The sequence below is a fragment of the Syzygium oleosum genome, unplaced genomic scaffold (genome assembly GCF_021117445.2).
Source record: "Syzygium oleosum isolate NSW1041296 unplaced genomic scaffold, Sole_v2.1 Sole_v2.14, whole genome shotgun sequence".
NCBI lineage: Eukaryota > Viridiplantae > Streptophyta > Magnoliopsida > Myrtales > Myrtaceae > Syzygium > Syzygium oleosum.
The window spans coordinates 7,011,396-7,030,833 of record NW_026607498.1 but is presented as its reverse complement, the minus strand read 5'-3'; the positions used below and the strand labels follow the sequence as shown (position 1 = coordinate 7,030,833).

At 40.0% G+C, this 19,438-nt stretch overlaps 4 protein-coding genes and 1 pseudogene across 5 annotated transcripts in view; 2 read left to right on the top strand and 3 right to left on the bottom strand.

Annotated features, from left to right (window-relative positions):
- Nucleotides 1–4,244, top strand: part of LOC130139969 (metal tolerance protein 1-like) — a 34,720-nt gene extending 30,476 nt beyond the window's left edge. Inside the window, exon 3 of the mRNA XM_056318043.1 lies at nucleotides 4,090–4,244. The gene's annotated coding sequence lies outside the window, so the exon portion shown is untranslated. The remainder of the gene's footprint in view (nucleotides 1–4,089) is intronic.
- On the top strand, nucleotides 381–4,244 carry LOC115667187 (metal tolerance protein 1-like). The gene is made up of 2 exons (XM_056318041.1): nucleotides 381–540; nucleotides 2,765–4,244. Exon 2 carries the CDS (start codon nucleotides 2,765–2,767, stop codon nucleotides 4,055–4,057), a length of 1,293 nt encoding a protein of 430 aa, XP_056174016.1. The 5' UTR covers nucleotides 381–540; the 3' UTR covers nucleotides 4,058–4,244.
- Nucleotides 4,245–4,603: 359 nt separating this feature from the next.
- On the bottom strand, nucleotides 4,604–7,308 carry LOC115689997 (caffeic acid 3-O-methyltransferase-like; annotated as a pseudogene).
- A 1,769-nt stretch (nucleotides 7,309–9,077) lies between these two features.
- On the bottom strand, nucleotides 9,078–11,777 carry LOC115689995 (flavone 3'-O-methyltransferase OMT2-like). The gene is made up of 4 exons (XM_056317993.1): nucleotides 11,217–11,777; nucleotides 10,353–10,663; nucleotides 9,784–9,848; nucleotides 9,078–9,596 (listed from the first exon to the last, which is right to left on the bottom strand). The coding sequence occupies exons 1-4, from the start codon at nucleotides 11,645–11,647 to the stop codon at nucleotides 9,285–9,287; spliced, it is 1,119 nt and encodes a 372-aa protein (XP_056173968.1). The 5' UTR covers nucleotides 11,648–11,777; the 3' UTR covers nucleotides 9,078–9,284.
- A 622-nt stretch (nucleotides 11,778–12,399) lies between these two features.
- Nucleotides 12,400–15,285, bottom strand: LOC115668368 (caffeic acid 3-O-methyltransferase-like). Of its 2 annotated transcripts, none has more exons than XM_056317601.1 (4): nucleotides 14,759–15,285; nucleotides 13,788–14,098; nucleotides 13,110–13,243; nucleotides 12,400–12,983 (listed from the first exon to the last, which is right to left on the bottom strand). In XM_056317601.1, the coding sequence occupies exons 1-4, from the start codon at nucleotides 15,184–15,186 to the stop codon at nucleotides 12,672–12,674; spliced, it is 1,185 nt and encodes a 394-aa protein (XP_056173576.1). In that variant the 5' UTR covers nucleotides 15,187–15,285; the 3' UTR covers nucleotides 12,400–12,671. The 2 variants fall into 2 exon arrangements, with proteins under 2 accessions (XP_056173576.1, XP_056173577.1); XM_056317602.1 differs by having other exon boundaries at nucleotides 13,179–13,243.
- Nucleotides 15,286–19,438: the final 4,153 nt, after the last annotated feature.

The following is a 19,438-nucleotide window of genomic DNA, read 5'->3' as shown; positions in this document are numbered from 1 at the left end:
GTACCTGGAAATCAATAGAAAAACGTAATAATCTCACGTTGTAGGATTGCAACGACAATAAGATAATATAGAGTATATAAATATCGATTTATAGCATTTCAGGGAATATTTGAATAAGCGGATTATCACTTAAAACTCGCTCACGACACTTTGAATATCGATGCGAAAATTCCGTTCGTTTTAGTGAAAAATGAAAGATTTGAAAACTTCATCCAAGAAACGATTGCCCGTATGGTTTGAAAAAAAATGATTAGACGAAAAATATTTTCGCCGTCCATGAAAATTTTTGCATATAAATTGTTATCAAGAATGGAAGACTTACTTATTTTAAAAATGGTTTTTTAAGTTATGCCTAACCTCCCCCTAAACGTCAGTATTAAGAGGGAGTAGCCTGCCTGAACTCTCTGTCAACCGGAACAGGGGGAGGCACGGAGACGAAGATGACGGAGGAAACGTAGTCGGAGCATCGGGTCTCCACTCCGAGAAGCTCCGGCGGTCGCACTAGTCTCTATCTCGGAAGCTCAACCCGGAGCAAAAAAGGTTTCTTTTGTTTTTCTCTCCCATTTGCCTTGGTCTCGTTTGTTTGTTTTTTCAATTCTTTTCTTGGGTTCGGATTCGTGCTTTGATGCCGTCGCCGGCGGTCGACAGATGTCGAGTTCGGTTTGAGCTGATGAAGGGATTTGCTTGGAGGGGTTTGTTTTTGTTTTTTTTGTTTTTCTTGCTTAATGCGGTTGTGTAGGAATTCGGGGGGGCGACTTTTGAGGGTTGACTTTGATGATGATCAGCTTTTCAAGATATGGGTTGGATGCAATATGCGAGCGAATTTTTGCTGATTAGGAGGAGCCAGAGAAGCTGCTGCTTCGATGGCGTTGACTCTGTTTGTAACTGTGTTGAGAATTAACGCTGCTGGGAACTTGGAAGGGTGTGGGACCTTTCTTGACTTTGAAGAAGATTAAGAGAGTCCATTTTGCCTTGTGTTACAGAGGCCGGCCTAATGCTTGCAGAGTGTCACTGGGCCTCCTTTTTTTCTCTTTCGTTTTTTCTTTTTATAATGGAGGTTTCGTCGAGTAGTAACTCTATTTGGTTTGGGATTTGGCCGTCCTTAGCCTTTTGTGACCGGGATCTGTCATCTGCGCGGTGTTGGTGTTGGTAATATCCGTCATAACGTCGACTTGTATGGCAGATCTGCTTGGTCCTTACGACTTGTGTGTATCCTCTTTTTGGCTGACAATATCTTTGGTTATGAGTTTTTTCTTCGGGTATTTGTCAGGATTATTAGGCCAGTCATCTGGGTAATTGGACTTGAGCTGTGACTCAACTTTGTTGCTCGATGCTGGTTTTAGATGTGCCTGATCTTTAACGACCAACTAATTGATCGCTTCATCCTTTTTCATTGGGAAAAATTAGTACTGAACGTTACTTGTTAGCTCGTCGTTCTCTATTCAGCCTAAGGATTTTGCAGTTAGACTTTGGAGCTACAAAATGTTGGAAAAAAGAGGAACAGGGAGAAATATTTAGGCATGATGCACCGTGAAATAGCTTGAGGGTTTGTTATAGAATGTTTGGTGGGTCAAATCTCATGGATTGAAGTTGAAACCGTTCAAGGTAGATAGAAACCACGTGGATCATCTCATCTTGTAAGGTGAAATCATCTCTGGATGTTGACATGTTTTGAGGACTTTATAGTCTGTGATGCTGGATGCATTGGCAAAGGAACAGTTACACTCTAGAAAAGACCTTTTTAAGTATATAAGCTAGCGCTTCGAGTAGCTCTAGTATTTTGGAGGATTGTTGATGTCTACAAACTTTATAACGTAACGAAGGGCAGATTCGAACCTACAAAAGGAGTTTTTAAGTGGGTACACTGTATGTCTATGTTGTCACTGTTAACATCCAACTTTTATAGCATGTCATATGGTCGTGGATGTGACATATATTGTTCAGTGACCACATGGATGATCTAAGTAGACTTCCATAGACATGTTGAGACAGATGATATTGCTGAAGAATGTCGAGAAATACTTTCTCCATATCGGGTCTGATAGTGCAGGGATTCTTCATTGCATGTAAACCCAAGTGAAGAAAGTGTTACTTCTCAGACCAAGTAAATAAATTATGTCTGACTTATTTGTTGTGTCCTTTTGTAATTCAAGCGAATACAAAATGTTGATGTTAGTCTAGTCCATCTACAATCAGTCCTAATATACAGCTAGCAACACATGGTGCCTCGCCATCCGTAGAAAAGCTTGCCCAAAATGAAATAGGCAAACTAGAAATCAAAGTTCTGACCAAAAAAGGAAAAAAAAAAAACACTAGGAATCAAAGTAGACCGGGTATTTTTCATTTTGGGCAAGCATTTCAGCCTATAATGTGGCGCCATGTGTTGTTAGGGGCTACGTGTGAGGATTAACTGCATCAACATTCTCAGTTCCTTAGAATGAAAAAAGACACAGAAACCAAGTAAAAAATACTTGTTAATTCTGGTTGGACGGGGGGTTATCATTTCTTGGGTTGGACAAGGCCCAAGAGTGCCAGTGTAAATTTGGGGAATGCAGTCGTCTCACTATATTTGGTAAACTTCGGTTTGGCATCTCCTTTTTCTTTTAGTGGAACCATCCAACTTTAGATGAGGAAATAAGATCGACCATTAAAGATTTCCTGGTATAGGCTTACTCTTACTCTGTTATCCTTCAGTGTACCTTTAGCTGTGGGGCCATCGCTTACTTTGGGTATTCGACTCACTTGGTTGTTTCTTTTGCTATAGATGAGCACACACGATTCTGAACATGGACACATCATCGAAGTGTGTGGAGATGTGTCAGCCATGGAAACGAGCCAGGTTGGTAGTAAGGTATGCGCAGAGGCACCTTGTGGTTTTTCAGACGCTAGAAATAGTTCGAAAGATGCAAGAGAGAGGTCAACCTCGATGAAGAAACTTTTGATTGTGGTTGTGCTTTGTGTGATCTTCATGAGCGTAGAAGTAGTTGGTGGTATTGAAGCCAACAGTCTTGCCATTCTCACGGATGCGGCGCATTTGCTGTCGGATGTTGCTTCATTTGCAATATCCTTGTTCTCTCTTTGGGCATCAGGTTGGGAGGCAACTCCACGCCAGTCCTATGGCTTCTTCCGAATTGAAATTCTTGGTGCACTTGTCTCCATCCAGATTATATGGCTACTTGCTGGGATTCTTGTGTATGAAGCAATAGATAGACTTATTAACGGTACCACCGAAGTTCATGGCTTTCTCATGTTCATTATTGCTGCATTTGGTCTTCTCGTGAATATTGCCATGGCGCTCTTACTGGGTCATGATCACAGTCACGGTCACGGTCATGGTGACCACGGTCATGGACATAGTCATGGGCATGATGAAGATGATGCACATGGACATAGTGATCATGCTCATAGCCACGAGGATCATGGTGATTTGCATACTCATGGATTAACTATCAAGAAACATCACCGTCATCATCATGGAGAAGGTTCTGAAGGACATGCTGATCAGCATCACGGCCACGAAACAAATCAAACCGAACCTCTTCTGCAGACTTGCTTGGAAGCCGAAGGTGACTCAGAACCTGGAACCAAACAGAAGCAGCAGCGTAATATTAACATACAAGGTGCTTATCTTCATGTACTAGGGGATTCGATTCAAAGTGTAGGTGTGATGATTGGCGGTGCGGTTATATGGATTAAGCCTGAGTGGAAGATTGTCGATTTGATCTGCACCCTGGTATTCTCAGTAATTGTGCTGGGGACAACAATAAGGATGCTCCGTAACATTCTGGAGGTTTTGATGGAGAATACGCCTAGAGAGATTGATGCGACAAGGCTCGAGAGGGGACTTTGCGAGATGGATGAAGTGATTGCGGTCCATGAATTGCACATCTGGGCTATAACGGTTGGAAAGGTGCTATTAGCCTGCCACGTCAAAATAAAGCGCGACACCAACGCCGATATGGTCCTGGACCAGGTCGTAGACTACATCAGAAGAGAGTACAATATAAGTCACGTCACCATTCAAATCGAAAGAGAGTGGATGTCGGAAGGTGACTGATTTAGTTTTGGTATTGTATAAGGATGGTAGAGTTTGGGTCACATTTTAGCTCCAAATTTGGTTGGATGTTGCTGTTTTGTCCTTTTTCTCTTAGCTGGGCCTCTGAGGCTCTTCAGGATTATGATGTGATGTACTCACCTTGTGTCTAGTTTCTTTGACTACGATTACTAGTTCGTTAAGTATTAAAGAGAGCTGCTCCTGTTGAGCTGGATTGGGTCTTTGAGCTCTCCAATCTTCGCATCATTGAATTTCGGTTGTCTGGTTTGTTTAAGATTCATTTTGGTAAAAAAGTTTGCCTGTGTTGATGTACTTCGGCCGCTGTGGGCATTTTGAGTTATGAGCCTCTACAAATCCAGATATCTATGATTGGATGATTTAACTCTCGACTATTAATTTGGGAAAGTGAAAGAACTACAGATGACAACATTAGTAGGAAAACGAAATCCGCCCATCCTTTGAAAATAATTCAGTCGAGGCCTCTGAACCTTTCGGCCATGCGAAAACATACATGTCTGATGTAACCGCTGTTCATGAGGAATTCGGGAGAGATACAGAAACGCATACAAGTCGAGCGTTTTGGTAGGAATCATGTTGATAGGCGAGACTACATGGCATGACATGTAGAATTTCGAGATTACAGTGCTGCTCAAGCTTGTTGGATATGACGTTGTTGTTTACACAATGATAGGAATACATTGATTATGCCATATATTAGTTGAAATCTTAACTAGTGGTCCAAAATTTGCAAGAAGGAAAAGCGACAAAATAGCGGGATGTTCCTTCGATCTGAATCACCCAACGTTGCTTAGTTTAACTATGCTCCCAAATTAACTTTTGGTGGTAAGCCAAAATACATCTTGTAAATAGAGGTATACATCATGTACGCGCGTGCGTGTAACTAATCTCTTTATTATACATGATCAATCATACATGAATTGTTGAGCTTTCCTGTCTACTGATGAGCTGGGCAATGTATTAGCCTGCTAGAGCATACAATTGGCAGGATTCCGCATTCTTGTAAAGCTCAACAAGGGAGAAGTTGTGAGCACGATATGCCACTCGAATGCCGGAAAAGCCTGCCTTCGTTGCTAGATTCTCGAACTCTCTCTCGCTCTGCTCTTTTCCACCTTGAAACGTGCTTGTGATGAACACGTACATTTGAAACAGGCTTGCAGAAGCAAGATTAGCTCCAGGTGTTTCTGGAATCACCATATCAACCACCATTACTTTCCCGCAGTCAGGTAAAGTGTCGAAGCAGTTCTTCAGTATCTTAATACAGAACTCGTCGCTCCATGTATGAAGTATCCACCGTCATTAGTTACCGAGTTAGTGCTCATAATGTGCGAAGAACCGAAATTTTCACGCGACTTAGAATATAGAGAAGTTGACCAGAACTCTGATAATAATGAAAAAAGCATTCTTCTAGCTCCTTGTTCTGCATCTAAGACTAACCTTCATGAAAATGGCATCTCCTTTAGTAATACTCACAAACTTAGCTCCTGCAATGTTCTCAATACCTGTACCAAATCATAGTCTCCATCAAATTCGAAAATTAATCAATTTATGAGTTACTGAACTGATGTGTGTCTCAAATAATGATGCTTTAGGTTCTTTATCGTGGTTAAAATGAAGTAGGAAGGAATTTCTCTTTTGGTTTATTGTGAAATGTCATTGACCTTAATTTATATTTCTGCAGCCCCAGAGAAGAAACTGCGTCACTGTTCGCAAATGAAATTCCAATTGGGATTGCTAGAGATTTATATGGCAAGCCAAAAATTAGTGAACAGTTTATGGAAGAAATGCTAATTTTTTTGCCAATAGCTATTGCATTTGTGGAAGGAGGTTTATGTGATAAAAAAACCGCTAGAGAAGCCTTACCATTACGTTTAAAAGTTTAAGTTCTACATTAGAACTTCAATCGGGACTTCATACGAATTCTGGACTGTGATTGATTTTCTAACATTGTCAACGGTCGATAAGTTTGCACGAGAACCTTCCTTGCTTCCATACCTGAATAAGAGGGTGACTTCTCGATAACCGATGCCAGGTCGAAGTTGATCCCCTTAATGTGAGGGTATTTGTAAATGATCATGCTAAGAATGGAGCCATCACCACCTCCTACACATCAACCAGTGAGTTGAGCCCTTCAAAACCTCTGTATGCATCCAAGATTGTCGACGTGAACAGCTTGTTGTATTCTTTCATGGAGTCCTTGAAAATCTCAGAGAATCTGGCATCCTTCCCTAAGTATGAGAATGCATTCACACCATGTGCCCCTTCAAATGGAACTCCTCCTTCCAGAACTGCATCTTTCAAGTGAAACCTGTTCCCACAACAGCCTAAACTATTGAAAACTATAATTTCGGGATGTGAAAATACTGGAGATAAAGCATGATTCATAGACGATGCATCGCACTCTGACATACGAAAATGGGTTCTGCCGGTATAAAACATTTGATCCCAGATGCTGAAATTTGAAGTTTGAGATTGAGAATACAATTCTACAGCAAAGAGCGATAGCAACGACCTTGTAACTCAGGCATTTCATACCACAGGACTTGAGACGTCTAAACTAAAAGGATGATTCAGAGTACATGTCTATACCTGTTAGAAACAAGGAATTAGGGAGAAACCAAATCCATGTGAAAATGAATTAAAAGCATGAACATAATTCCATGATGCAACTCTGTTAGTCCTACTTAAAGTGGATATACATAAACCTAAGTGAGAATCTAAATTTCAAAAGAGCACCTTTCATGATCATCTACGAAGAACCTAGTAAGTCTTCTCTCTTATGGAAAGAATAATTACCACACATCAATCATGACCTTGTCCTGAACCATCAACATCTGACCACTCCATGAACCTCCTTCCTGGTTCCTCAAGAAATACTTGGCCACAGGTGCCAAACCGTAGACCCTGCAACCCCCATCACCCTGGTGATCCTTTCCCAGAGAGACACTGAGAATCGAGTGGCTCACGAGGAGGCTAAGCATTTTGTCCAGCGCGTCGTGTGCGTCTGGGTTGTTCTTGACGGGAATCTTGGAAGCGATCTGCGAAGGAGAGAGCATGGCGTCAGGGCCTTCTCTCTCCAGGATCTCGAGCACACCCAGCTCGACCGTTGCTTTCAGGACCATGGGCACAACCGATGAAGTCGCCAGTTACATGGCGTACAGGGCGATCGATGACGATGTTGATTCATCTTCGTTGCTGCTGCTGCTGCTGTTGGCTATCATCTTGTGTTTGTCCATGGAGTTTCTTGACTATCTAGCTCGAGTCAACGTTGATGAAACAAGAGCTTTGTAAAGCTAATTTCAGGGGAGAACAAAATGATGGGATTATGTTGTAATGTCATGTTAGGGTAAAGTTTTGTGCTCTCTTAAATGGGTACGATGTTGTTGTTAGTCAAGTTAACGGAATTTGCTGATTTGGCTTTCAATCCGGTTGAACGGTGGATAAAAAAAACGTTACACGTGAATTATCCATATTAGATATTTAATTCAAATTAGAATATAATAATTCTTTTAATTTGTTTAATTTGTTCAATTTGAAAAATGATTATCCATCTTTTTTAATGATGTGGATTACTATGTCTTGATTTGAGTTTAATATCTTACGTGGCTAATTCACATGTAACGTCACTTTTTTGTCCACTTTTCAAATTGGAAGTCAAATCAGCAAATTCTGTTAACTCAAATTAATGGAAGGATAATATTAAGTATTTTCATATTGATGTGGACATCGAACCTTATCGAGGAAGAGGTGCTAGGGACCCGTTGTTCTATCCGCTAGGCCCGATCACTCGAGCGAGAGCGAAGGAATTCAAACAAGCTGTCGGCATTATGGTTCAAGATATTTGGAATGGAGACAATCTGGATTCGAAACTTGAAGATTCTGAAGCTCATTGGCGCAACATGATTACTCTTGGTCCAGCGAATTCTGAAGGAACTTAGAATTGACGAACACCGAATTGGCTCAAATTTGAATGGACGCTTGGAAACGGGCCGCTGATCAATACTCACTACTTTAGTAGTGTTTGATGACGTTTTTTAGCGATTTGGAGTCGTTTAGATGAACTTTTAGGCATTTTTCCATTTTTGGACGAATTTTTAGCAATTAAGGTTATTTTTGTAATTTTAATCCTAGTAGGATTAGGATTAGGGTTAGCACCCTATATAAGGTTGCTTATAGATTTCTAAGAGGGAGAGATAGAATTTTATATAGAGAAGTTTTCTTCTTGAGTTCTCTTGAGGACTAGATCTTATCAAGGCTCCCTTGTGGCGATCGAATTCAACTTATCGAGCAAGATCGCGAATTCTCTTGTTCGTGGCGTTATAGCGTGGATTGGTTGACACAGATTCGTCGACAGGTCGCGTTCATACCGAGATTACCAATCACAGGTTCGATTGGGGGTCGAGGTCAGCAATTCGTAACTCAAAGATGTTCGTAGAACGATCATCTTCCGCACAGATTCATATCACATATAGTTTAAGGACTGAATTGAATATTTACTAAAAGGTCAAGGACTCCAATAAATAAATTAAAAATTCATGGATGATATTATACATTGGGCCGATTTCAAAGATCATTGTGTAATTATCCCAAAAATCTCCCAGATAACTCAAATTTGATTTTGACATCTCCATGTTTCCTTTTCTAATTTGGGCATTTACTTAAGCATAACAAGGTAAATTGCTTAGTTTATTGCCCACAGATGTAAATTTTATTGGAATAACGCCGTCAATAATCGCTCTACTGAAAATTCAATTGTCCCTCTATTTTTTTTTTTTGTTGTTTCAAAATGATCATTGTACTTTTTGAAATGGGTTATCAATTCACTGTTCGTATGTGCGCCGTTTTGAGGACGGATTTTGATGACGTGATATTAATGTCACAAATTTGCTAACTTGGTAAAAATTATGCTGACTTTATTAAAGAAAAAAAAAATAAGGACAATTTTAAACAAAAAAAAGAATTACAGAGATGGTTTTGAATTTTGGGCAAAGTTGATAGATCACTGATGGTATTATCCCATTTTTTATTAGGCAAAATACGTTATGTATATAGCAGTTTACATAATGTCTTCTCTCTCTCTCTGAGGAAATTTAAAGGGGCGTTTCACTTAGCAGCTAATCTCTTTATTGTACATGATCAAGCATACATTATTTGTTAAACATCCCTCTCTACTGATGAGCTGGGCAAGCACTGGCCAATGTGAAGCATCCAATTAGCAAGATTTGGCGTTCTTGTATAGCTCAACAAGGGAGAAATTATGAGCGGAATAGGCCACTCGAATGCTGCAAAATCCCGCCTCTTTCGCTATAGTCTCAAACTCTTTCACGGTTCTCTCTTTTCCCATTGGATTCACGCTCCGCGTGAACACGAACATTTGATACAAGCTTTGAGCAGCAAGATTGGCTTCAGGCACTTCTGGAATCACCAAATTGACCACCATTACTTTTCCATTGTCTGGCAACGCGTAGTAGCAGTTCTTGAGGATCTTGATACATTGTTCATCATCAAACATGTGAAGTACCCACTGTCATGTATCACCAGTGTTAGCGCTTAAATTGTATTTGCACAAATGTACGGAAACCTACAAAATTGACCTGGAATTTGAGAAGTCGACGAGAATTTTCGGATAATAACAAATGAGCCATTCTTCTAGCTACTTGTTCTGCAATCTCCCTCAAGCAATATGAAGTTGTTGGGTTATCTAGACTAACCTTAATGAAAATCGCATCTCCTTTTGGAATACTTACAAACATATCTCCAGCAATGTAATCTATACCTGTACCAAATCATAGTGTCCATCAAGATCCAAACAATCAATTTGTAATTCACTGAACTATCACGTGTCTCAAGTACTGATGCTTTAGGTTCTTCATTGTGATTAAAATGAAGGAAGAAGGATTTTCTTCTTGGCATACTGTAGTATGCCATTGCTCATAATTCACATTGATACAATCCTTATGATGAAACTGCATTATTGTTGGCAAATGAAAATTTCACTTAGGGTTGCTAGAGACTAATGTAGCAAGCGAGTGAACAGTTTATGGAAGAAGTATCCCATAAGAGATTGATAAGGCAATTTGGTTCTTAATCAATGACATCGGGCACTCATAAAAGGGACTACTATCTTTCTTGCCCTAACTACATATTCATGGAAGGACGTTTATGTGATAAAAAGAGCCAATAAAAAAGCCTTCTCTTTACATTTCGAGATGCTGGTTGACTTTGCTAACAATGTCAACAGTCGCTAAGTCTGTATGAGAATTTTCCCTTGCTTCCATACCTGAATAAGAAGGCGACTTCTCGATAACCGATGCCAGATCGAAGTTGATCGCCTTAATGTGAGGGTACTTGGAAATGATCATGCTAAGAGTGGAACCATCGCCACCTCCTACATCAACCAGTGAGCTGAGCCCTTCAAAACCCTTGTATGTGTCGAAGATTTTCGACATGACCAATTTGTTGTATTCTTTCATTGAGTTCTTGAAAATCTCGGAGAATCTTGCATCCTTCCCTAAGTATGAGGGTCCGGTCATCCCGTGTGCCCTCTCAAATGGAACTCCTCCTTCCAGAACTGCATCTTTTAAGTGGAACCTGCTCAAAGAATTTTATGGAAATTTAAATACCAACAAAAGCCCCCAAAAAAGAAAAAAGAAAATGCTCACCTCTTACCTGCAAAATTACTTTTTAGAATTACACTTTCAGTATACTAAATGATGGAGATAAAGCATGATTCACAAACGATGCATCAAATCATAGTTATGAATATGGGACGTTTCAGTATAGATATCTTTAAATCCTAAACAAAGAACTTATACACATTGGGAAGTACGTTAAGCGGTCAGGCCAAGAAATGGTGACACAGAAACAACATAGTCAAAAAGGCAGAACAAAATAGATACAATATCAGAGAATGATTCAAATCCATTCAGACAAATAATTTGAAATAACTTACGAACAAAAAGCATGAACAAACTGTGAAGCAAATTTGTTAGTGTCAATACTTTGTCCTAGTCATAGTTAAGGTGGAGTACTAAAATCAGAAGCTAAAACTTTCTCAAAAGAAGCAGCTCTGATGACAATCAGTTTCATCATCTATCAAGAACCTACTAATTCTTCTGTTCTTTAAGGGAAAAAGGATCATTACCAGAAATCAATCACGACCCTGTCCTGAACCATGAACATCATACCACTCAACGAGCCACCGTCTCGGTTCCTCAAGAAGTACTCGGCCACAGGTGCCAAACCATAGACTCTGCAACCCCCATCACCCTGGCGATCTTTTACCAAAGAGACGGTGAGAATCGAGTGACTAGCGAGGAGGCTGAGCATCCGATCAAGCACGCCGTGCGCGTCCGGGTTGTTCCTGATGGGAATCTTGGAAGCGATCTGCGAAGGAGAGAGCATGGCGCCGGGGCCTTCTCCCTCCAAGATGTCGAGCACGCCCAGTTCGACCGTTGCCTTCAGGACCATGGGCAGGACTGATGAAGTCGCCAGTTGCATGGCGTAGAGCGGGACCGATGAGGACGATGATTCATCTTCCTCCTCCTTGTTAGCTATCATCTTGTGTTTGTCCATGGAGTTTCTTGACTGGTCTAGCTCGAGTCAACGCCGATGAAACAAGAAATTTCAGAAAGTGATTTCAGGGGGAGAACTAAATATGATGATGGGTTTTTGTCGTAATTCATGTTACTGTAAAGCCTTGTGCTCTTTTAACGGGGTATGATGTTGTCGCCGGTCAAGATGAGAGAGGGTAGAGGCTCGGAGGTTTTCTGACATGTGGGCCCGCCAGCGACACGTGTCGCTCGGGTTAACGTAACTGTGACGTGGCACCCAAAATTTTCTCGTGAAGACTTGGTTAAGGTTAAGCCGTGGTGGGGTTGTTGACAGACGACTTTTCTTAGCGGCTACCACATAGACTTGGTTCTAGAGCTGGAAAAAAACCTGGTTGCTGTCGAGTAGAAGAGTCAATTTGATTTTTACATCTCCCATGTTTTCATTCTCCAAAGTCTAACATCTAATTTTAAGAAATAAAGACATAACAAATACAAATAGGTAGCGTGATTCGCCTTATCCTATCATATCTTATCTTGTCTTGTATGATAAATGTTAAAGTCTGTGATGTTATGATTTGCATTTTTCAAAAGTAGTTCACGTGTTTTGATTTGCACGTTAGGCAAAATGAGATAAACCACTCATGTAGTTTTTTCTCCATGGCTAGAACAATTCAAGTATGTTCGCTGTGCTATTAAGCTCGGGGATTGTGAGCTTGTGATTTGCTAACTTTGTTAAAATTTTTCTTTTTTTAAATAAAAAGTATAAGGACAATCTTAAACAAAAAAACAGTACATACGGTTTTGAATTTTGGGCAAAGTAGATGGATTACTGATGGTATTGTCCCATTTTTAGTAGGCAAAATACGTTCTGTAAACAGCGGTTTACATAATGTCCTCTCTCTCTCTCTCTCTCTCTGAGGAAATTTAAAAGGGTGTTTCACTTAACAGCTGATCTCTTTATTGTACATGATCAAGCATACATGATTTGTTGAGCATTCTTCTGTACTGATGAGCTGGGCAAGCATTGGCTTGTGTGAAGCATCACGTTAGCAAAATTTGGCATTCTTGTATAGCTCAACAAGGGAGAAGTTATGAGCGGAGTAGGCCACTCGAATGCTGCAAAATCCCGCCTCTTTCGCTAGAGTCTCAAACTCTTTCTCGGTTCTCTCTTTTCCCATTGGATTCATGTTCCGCATGAACACGTACATCTGAAATAGGCTTCGAGCAGCAAGATTGGCTTCAGGGGCTTCTGGAATCACCAGATCGACCGCCATTACTTTCCCGTTGTCTGGCAACGCGTCGTAGCAGTTCTTGAGGATCTTGATACAGTGTTCATCGTCAAACATGTGAAGTACCCACTGTCATATATCACTAGTGTTAGTGCCCAAATTGTATTTGCACTTGAGCACAAACGTACAGAAATCTACAAAATTGACCTAGAACTTGAGAAGTCAATGAGAATCTTTGGATAATAACAAATGAACCTTTCTTCTAGCTACTCGTTCTGCAACCTCCCTGAAGCAATATGAAGTTGTTGGGTTATCTAGACTAACCTTAATGAAAATCGCATCTCCTTTTGGAATACTTACAAACATATCTCCAGCAATGTACTCAATACCTGTACCAAATCATAGTGTCCATCAAGATCCAAACAATCAATTTGTAATTCACTGAACTATCATGTGTCTCAAGTACTGATGCTTTAGGTTCTTCATTGTGATTAAAATGAAGGAAGAAGGATCTTCTTTTTGGTGTACTGTAGTAGTATGCCATTCCCTATAATTCACATTGATACAATTCTAATGAAGAAACTGCATTATTGTTGGCAAATGAAAATTTCACTTAGGGTTGCTAGAGACTAATGTAGCAAGCGAGTGAACAGTTTATGGAAGAAGTATCCCATAAGAGATTGATAAGGCAATTTGGTTCTTAATCAATGACATCGGGCACTCATAAAAGGGGCTACTATCTTTCTTGCCGTAATGACATATTCATGGAAGGAAGTTTAACTTGATAAAAAGGGCTGCTAAAAAGGCCTTCTCTTTACATTTTGAAAATCACACAGATTCTACATTACCATTTCGAACAGGACACGGGTTGACTTCGCTAAAACAATGTCAACAGTTGCTAAGTCTGTACGAGAATTGTCCTCGCTTCCATACCTGAATAAGAAGGCGACTTCTCGATAACTGATGCCTGATCAAAGTTGATCGCCTTAATGTGAGGGTACTTGGAAATGATCATGCTAAGAATGGAACCATCGCCACCTCCTACATCAACCAGTGAGTTGAGCCCTTCGAAACCCTTGTATACGTCAAAGATTTTCGACATGAACAATTTGTTGTATTCTTTCATTGAGTTCTTGAAAATCTCAGAGAATCTTGCATCCTTCTGTAAGTATGAGACTGCGTTCATCCCATGCGCCCTTTCAAATGGAACTCCTCCTTCCAGAACAGCATCTTTTAAGTGGAACCTGCTCAAAGAATTTTTGTGGAATTATGAATACCAACAAAAGCCCTCAAAAACTTTTTTTTTTTTTTTTCCCACACTGGAAAAAGAAAATAAAAAAAAAAAAACCGAAAAAGAAAATGGTTGCCTTTTATCTACAAAATTACTTTTGAGAATTACACTTTCAGTATACAAAATGATGGAGATAAAGCATGATTCACAAACGATGCATCAAAATCATAGTTATGAATATGAGATATTTCAGTATAGATATCTTTAAATCCTAAACAAAGAACTCATAAAGATTGAGATTGAAAGTACGTTAACGTGGTTTAAAGGCCAAGAATGATGGCAACGATGTACTCAACATATTGCACAAAAGGCAAATGCCTTTATATAGGATATGATACAATGTCTACCACTAGAAAATGATTTCAATACAAGTCTTCTGCATTCAGTCTGAATGAATTTTGGGATAACTCGATATTTTTAGGAATAAAAAGCATGAACAGACCGTGAAGAAGATTTGTTAGTCTTGGTACTTAGTCCTACTCATACTGAAGGTGGAGATGTAAAATTAGAGTCTAAAACTTTCTCCAAAGAAGCAGCTTTGATGACCATCAGACTCATCATCTATCAAGATCCTACTTAATTCTTCTTTTTTTAAGGGAAAAAGAATCATTACCAGAAATCAATCATGACCCTGTCCTGAACCATGAACATCAGATCACTCAGCGAATCACCTTCTTGGTTCCTCAAGAAGTACTGGGCTACAGGTGCCAAACCATAGACTCTGCAACCCCCATCACCCTGGCGACCTTTTCCCAAAGAGACACTGAGAATCGAGTGGCTAGCGAGTAGGCTAAGCATCTGATCGAGCACGCCGTGCGCGCCCGGGTTATTCCTGACGGGAATCTTGGAAGCGATCTGCGAAGGAGAGAGCATGGCGCCGGGGCCTTCTCTCTCCAAGATATCGAGCACACCCAGTTCTACTGTTGCCTTCAGGACCATAGGCAGGACAGATGAAGTCGCGAGTTGCATGGCGTAGAGTGGGATCGATGATGATGATGATTCATCTTCCTTGTCGATAGCTATCATCTTCTGTTTGTCCATGGAGTTTCTTGACTGTCCAAGCTTTACTCAATGCCAATAAAACAAGAAATGTCAGGTGATTTCTGGAAAGAAAAAACAATATCTTGGGTTTATGCTGCCTTGCTTTTTATTGTGTACGATATTATTGGCTGGTCAACGTGTGAAGAGTTCTGAATCGTTTTGGGGTCTGACCTGTTGACCGGCGACTTTTCTCTACGGCTTCTTTCTTCATGTTGCCAGATAGATTTGGTTCTAGAACAGGAAAAGCTTTATTGTTTTGGAGTGGAAAAGTCTCCGAGGCCCGAGGTGGAGTCCAATTTGATTTTGGCATCCCCATGTTTTCATTCTCCAAATTCAACATGTACTTTTGATAAGATTTAAGACATTGCCATGTATACAGTAAGCACGATTTGACATATTTTTTTCGCATTCAGTCCCATATTATCTTATCATATTCTGATTCGTCTCATATGATAATTTTATAAAAGTTTTTTATGTTACGATGTACATCCCATAAATACAGTCGATTTATCTTGATCTGCATAGCCGATATGATGGTCTATCTGTCTACCTCCTCATCTTGAGTAAGTTGATTAAAGGATTATACTTAATCGCAAAATGAAATAAATCACTCTTTTGGTTTTTCTTTGTAGCTATAACGACTCAAGTATATTCTCCGTTCTATCAAGGTTGATAAGATGAGCTTGTCATTAAATTGAAGATTGAAGTGGTTGGAATGTTTGTGAACAATTAGATTAATGGATCTGCCAAGATCCTCTTATTAATATCAACTCTCTATATATCCATTCCTTGGGTCAAAGGTGAAGTAAGCTGTTTGCGAGTTGTCTTTCCGATTAAGGCAACCGAACTACAAATGTGCAATAATTGGTCCCAATGAAGAGAATGTCTCGCCTAGGATATCTCATGTTTCCATTCCCTTTCTGCCATTCACAAATGATCTCTCATTAGATGCAAACCCTAGCCAACAATATATGCATGACTCGACTGTTTCTTCATTTTCAGAATCTTCTCCCACTTAACTTATATGAGCAATGCAAGGGACACTCGGGTACGATTTACGCGATATCAGTTAACAAGGTGATGTGACAAACTGCTAGCTAGTGGCACGCGAGCGTCTAAGACCCGATCGGAGTTGGCCACATGATTTCATACATCAATTTTGTAAATCGATCTTTGCAGATTCAGATTGATTAGAGCAAAATAGAAGTGAACAAGCCGAATGGACTGAAATGTGGTGCCATCATGGGTGGCAATTATGGCCCACCTTTGAAGTGGGAAGCCCAGCAGGTCCAAGTAAAGTGCACTGCTTTTCGGCCCAATAGGAAAGGTCCATACCTATCCAGCTTGGTAAGTTTCGAAGATAATCATGTTTTAGTTCTTCAATTTAGAAGAATTAATCGACTAAAGTTATTGTCTTTGAGATAATTGCTATATATTATAATTCAAAAGGACTCTCTTTTCCGTGACTCAATCCTACGACCACCAGTAGGGGGACGCTCAAAACATTCGTCAGATGGGCGAAATATCACGTCTCTTATAACTAACGTATGCGAAAATATTCAATATCCTCTTTGCTTCTCGAGAGTTATTTGCCATGATACTGAGATCATAAAATACATCGAGCGTTCGGTGTTGATTCACCAAATGTAAGCAATGCTTGAACATGGGTATGATGAACATAAACGTAGATGAAATGTATACCATCAAGATGGACAAAGTATCTATTTTGACAAGTAATAATTGATTGGGAGAACGGTAATGCCCAGACATTTCTCTTGTTAAGAACTATCACAATCATATTAGCCGAAGAAAATTAGGAGGGCCAATTGCAGGAACACAGCAAGAAAGTTAGGTTGACCCTTTATCCAATTAGGTTTGAAAAATGTTGGGCATCAATTTCCCTACAAAAAGCCATTAACTCTATTATCATCTAGCCTTTTTTGTTTTTCTTTTTTGCCAAATTTCAAAGGCTTTGAGTTAGAAGCATAGCGAACTACTTCCTCTTTAATCTCTATGTTCCTCCTTACACAGGAGGAATCCCTCCAGATTCATGCACACGATTACATTAAGAACATGTTAGGTTTAGTAATATTACAAATTTTATATGGGAGTCTAAGTGAACTATCAACAAGTGGAGCCAGGTCCAATCACCACGGAGATATTGCGCTATATTTTGTTACCGGAGAGATTCGAATATGAGCTTTCGAATCTCTTGCATCATTTGCAATATAGCGCGCCCGAATCAAAACCCGGATGAATCGCGTTGCATCCTCGAGATTTCCAATTCCTTTTATAAGGTAAACTCACTCGGGTATCGGCCAATCTCAAATGATATACTTTGATGTCAGCACTGCTCGGCTTCCACTTGCGCACTTTAAATGAATATTTTTTTTCATAACTGAAGAGGCATTTTAATTAAGATATTACCCGAGACGACCTACCTTTATTTATGTTCCTATCACATTTGTACGCAAAGTACGATAAAGATAAGACATGGCATGTGCAGATGTACAGTTTCCTTTTCCTTGTGGTTCACTTAGCTATGTACGAGCCCTGGAAGTCCAAAGGAGCAGATAGATGCTTCCTTCCTTCCTTCTATATCCTCTCCAGATTAGTTTACATAATAAAAGGGCTCACTTTCACTTTTCTCTTTATGATCACTTAATGCTGGTGTGCCTTCTTTTTGGATCGCAGAAAAGGAATAATAATACAATCTTCTTTTAAACTTTAGTCCCCTACACACACGCCCATGAGCTAAAAAGCCCAAAGTGCTGTGGTTATAAGGTCTTTAAGCTCGAAAGCAACGAAAAGAACAAAAAATCAAAAGGGCTCAAAGTGCAAGGACGGTGTAGCTAGAGAGAGAGAGAGAGAGAGAGAGAGAGAGAGAGAGAGAGAGATGGGCAAAAAGAGCTGAGAGCGTGATGATAGTTAAAGGACCACTGGGGCTCCGATTCCAAACGCTACAAGCACAGGACCACCAAAGCCAACTGCATTTTCTTCGTCTCTTTGCCGGCTCTCTCTCTCTAGCAAGTTGGGTTTCAATTCTCCAGCAATTGCAACCATAAAAAAACTAGTTACCCGTCATTAATCAGCATCTACGCCACCTACCGTCCATTTCCATCGTCTCGTTCTTTATCTTTATTTTCTAATAGATAAGGATTGTGCCTGGCTGTCATTTGTCTGCCATCTCCTTCTACCGATGGATGCATATGCAATTCTCTGAATTTATCGTTGATTTTCATTTGCAACGCGATATAAAAGGATAGTCGCGGCACTATGAGAAAATCTTATCGAAATTAATTTATTAAGTGACGAGAGACACAACTTGATGTTCAAATTGATGGGACGAATTAGGGTTCTTGTGTGCATGTCAAGCAAAGATTACACCACACATAATCTTTAGATAACATTATTAACATCACTAAACTAAACAATTCTATAATTAAATGTTGTCAACTACATTTCCTACTACTAGGAAAAAAAAAAAACCACACACTCCTCTTGGGAATCTGACTAAAATCAACGAGTTGTAAACACCACGTTTGATAACATGTCACTTCAGCAAAATTGCTTATGATATAACAATCTGATTCTGATGGAGAGTCTCTAGCTGAGCATCATCAGCAAAGTGGACTCTTGTCCTCCCATGACCTAACCCTCAAGCACTTTCCAATTCAATTCCCTTTCTCTTGAGCGATCTTTTCTTAATTTATCTTTTTGGGCCATTAAGTGCTTGATTAGTATAGCCATTCACGCATGCAGAATGACAAGAAAGGCGTAGCCAAGTTGCATGATATGCTTAATTATTGGGTTCCAACTGCATCCGTCTTGTTAATCCATGGTAGAGTAGGGTTTCGCACGACTATCCACATCACTTAGTAAAAGAGTTTTAGTAATATTGATTAGTGATTTAGCATTTCTCTCTCGAAAACTTGAGATATGTCGGACCACGAAAGGGTTCTTATCGTAGCGATTAGGGTTTTTCTTTTTATTGTGGTCAAAGAGGACTTGAGTGAGGGCCGCGACCCTCGCCAGCGGCCGACTAAGGCTTTCAAGCCCTCACCCAGTGGTTGGCTAGGGTTGCCAGCGACCCTAGCCGACCACGATGAAAAGAAAAAAGAAAATAAATATATAAGGAATTTAGAATTTTTTTTAAAAATAGCAAAAATTGTTTACGTCAGCATTGGCAATACCACGTAGGATGACCGATGTCACGTAAGACGACTGGTGTACACGTGAATAATATGTAGGC

Coding starts and splice junctions, on each gene's coding strand:
- LOC115667187 (XM_056318041.1), top strand. CDS start 2,765: ATGAGCACACACGATTCTGAACATGGACACATCATCGAAGTGTGTGGA.
- LOC115689995 (XM_056317993.1), bottom strand. CDS start 11,647: ATGGACAAACACAAGATGATAGCTAACAAGGAGGAGGAAGATGAATCA. Junction 10,664..11,216: donor AGGGTCGTGATTGATTTCTG/GTAATGATCCTT, acceptor TTCTTTGAGCAG/GTTCCACTTAAAAGATGCAG. Junction 9,597..9,783: donor GAGATGCGATTTTCATTAAG/GTTAGTCTAGAT, acceptor GATACATGACAG/TGGGTACTTCACATGTTTGA.
- LOC115668368 (XM_056317601.1), bottom strand. CDS start 15,186: ATGGACAAACAGAAGATGATAGCTATCGACAAGGAAGATGAATCATCA. Junction 14,099..14,758: donor AGGGTCATGATTGATTTCTG/GTAATGATTCTT, acceptor TTCTTTGAGCAG/GTTCCACTTAAAAGATGCTG. Junction 12,984..13,109: donor AACGAGTAGCTAGAAGAAAG/GTTCATTTGTTA, acceptor GATATATGACAG/TGGGTACTTCACATGTTTGA.